Source organism: Myotis brandtii, unplaced genomic scaffold (assembly GCF_000412655.1).
Source record: "Myotis brandtii unplaced genomic scaffold, ASM41265v1 scaffold115, whole genome shotgun sequence".
Lineage (NCBI taxonomy): Eukaryota > Metazoa > Chordata > Mammalia > Chiroptera > Vespertilionidae > Myotis > Myotis brandtii.
In genome coordinates, this window is record NW_005353967.1 from 10,706,866 (window position 1) to 10,708,870 (window position 2,005).

Sequence of the window (2,005 nt, forward strand, 5' to 3'; positions counted from 1 at the left end):
GAAAGAAAAGAAAAGAAAGAAAGAAAGAAAGAAAGAAAGAAAGAAAGAAAGAAAGAAAGAAAGAAGAAACACTGATTTGTTGTCCCACTTATTGATAAGTTCATTGGTTGCTTCTTGTATGTGACCTGACTAGAGATCAAACCGCAACCTTGGTGTATCGGAACAATGCTCTAACCACCTGAGCTGCCCGGCCAGGACCACTAGCGTTCTTGATTACATCTGGCTCCTCTTGGTTTACCAGTCAAAGACAAGAGACAGGTTATTGTTTTTTCAGTCACAAATTTTCATTAATATGTATACATGTAATGTATTATAAATGTTAGTACAGCCCTAGCTGGTTTGGCTCAGTGGATAGAGCGTCAGCCTGCAGACTAAAGGGTCCCAGGTTCGATTCTGATTAAGGGCACATGCCTGGGTTGCGGGCTGGATCTCTAATAGGGGGTGTGCAGGAGGCAGCCAATTAACAATTCTCTCTCATCATTGATGTTTCTATCTCTCTCTCCCTCTCTTTTTCTCTGAAATCAGTAAAAATATTTTTTAAAAAACGTTAGTACAGTACTTGTTTTTTTGAAACAAAACTGTATTCTATAACTCCAGATGTTAACTAATCTTCACATGGAATTATTGCAGGATCAAATGCATACATTTGTTTTCTAATTTGTAATTTAGTAAAAATTATTTTTGCCTGCTTTTGGTAATTGTCCTAATTGACTTATTTGCTAGATATATTTACATATTATAATGCCATCAAAGTGAAGTTGTTTGTTACTATTCTTCTTCTTATTATTATTATTATTATTATTGTTTTTTCACTGTGGGGGGGGGGAAGTAGCAGGTAATTGGAAAAAATCAACCAATATTGAAAGAGTGTATCTTATAAGGCAAGGGAATAATATAAAATGGTATTACTGAATTACAGGAAAATCATAGTTATTCTAAAAATGAGATAGGTGATTTTATACTCAAATATAATAGAGAACAACTGCAATAGTTCAGCATATAATAAAGATGTGTATAAAATTGGTTGATAACTTAACATCAGTCACTTTCTAATCTAGGAAATAGTTGTTGAGCTAGTGGAATTTATTGGTTTGGTTTTTTAATTAATGGAGGCAAACCAGCCCCAGGTTCTGATCTCCTCTTCAGTGATAAGAGCATAGACTTTAATATGAATCCACAGAGCCTTTTTACGTTTATTCTAAGAATATTCTATCATTCTTCAGAGGAAGAGGCTGCTCTAGGTGGTGCTGTTGCAGAATACAGAAGAGAAAAGCAAAAGTATGAAGCTCTGAGGAAGCAGCAACCCAAGAAGGGAACTTCCCGGGAAGACCAGGTAATTTCACAAACTAAATTTATTGCCTTTTAACTGTCTTCAAGTATTGTTAATGGAGCCTAATTTGATTATACATCAGGGGAAGCACTATCTCTTAGCAATGAAAAAGCACGTGTTTATATAGAGCGGGGTGCCAAGGACCTTGGCCACTCATGCAAAAGTCCAGAGGATAGAGTTCTTTCCACACATAGTAGATGCAAAGCCTAAACTTTCAGGTTTTAAATCTGTACTCCCATATCAAGCACGGGAAGCTTATAAAGCCACATATTATCAGTTTCTTGGGTGGAACCTCTGGCTAAGTGACTATTATGAAGTAGAGAAGTGGTGAGGATGAAGAGCTCTTCTGGCCCAGCATCTTATAAGCTGACTAGCCAGATCCACTTGAAACTGCAGGTTGCCTGCAAAGAAGGCATTTGGTCTACTAGTTGACGTCTACTGTAAATAGTATTGCAAAATTCTGCTCATTGCAAGTATTCCTGTTTCTTTAACTAGTAATATAGGAAGATTGCCAGAAGTTAGAATAAAAAGAAATAGGGAATCAGCTCAACAATTTGAGAGTCCACCATACACACCATGCAGCACTTGTCCCTCAATAAAATAAATCTCCTCAGTAGCCCTTCATGTTGAAAAGCTAAGGGGCAGACGAAAAATCTTTTCTCTTTAGTGCTGCCA

General features: G+C 36.9%; 1 protein-coding gene across 2 annotated transcripts in view; it reads left to right on the top strand.

The window, feature by feature from the left end:
- Positions 1-2,005, top strand: part of CWC27 (CWC27 spliceosome-associated protein homolog) — a 187,968-nt gene that overhangs the window by 153,262 nt on the left and 32,701 nt on the right. For both annotated transcript variants that reach the window (XM_005857933.2, XM_014548989.1), the window contains exon 12: positions 1,224-1,333. In XM_005857933.2, the coding sequence (XP_005857995.1) occupies positions 1,224-1,333 (110 nt within the window). The remainder of the gene's footprint in view (positions 1-1,223; positions 1,334-2,005) is intronic.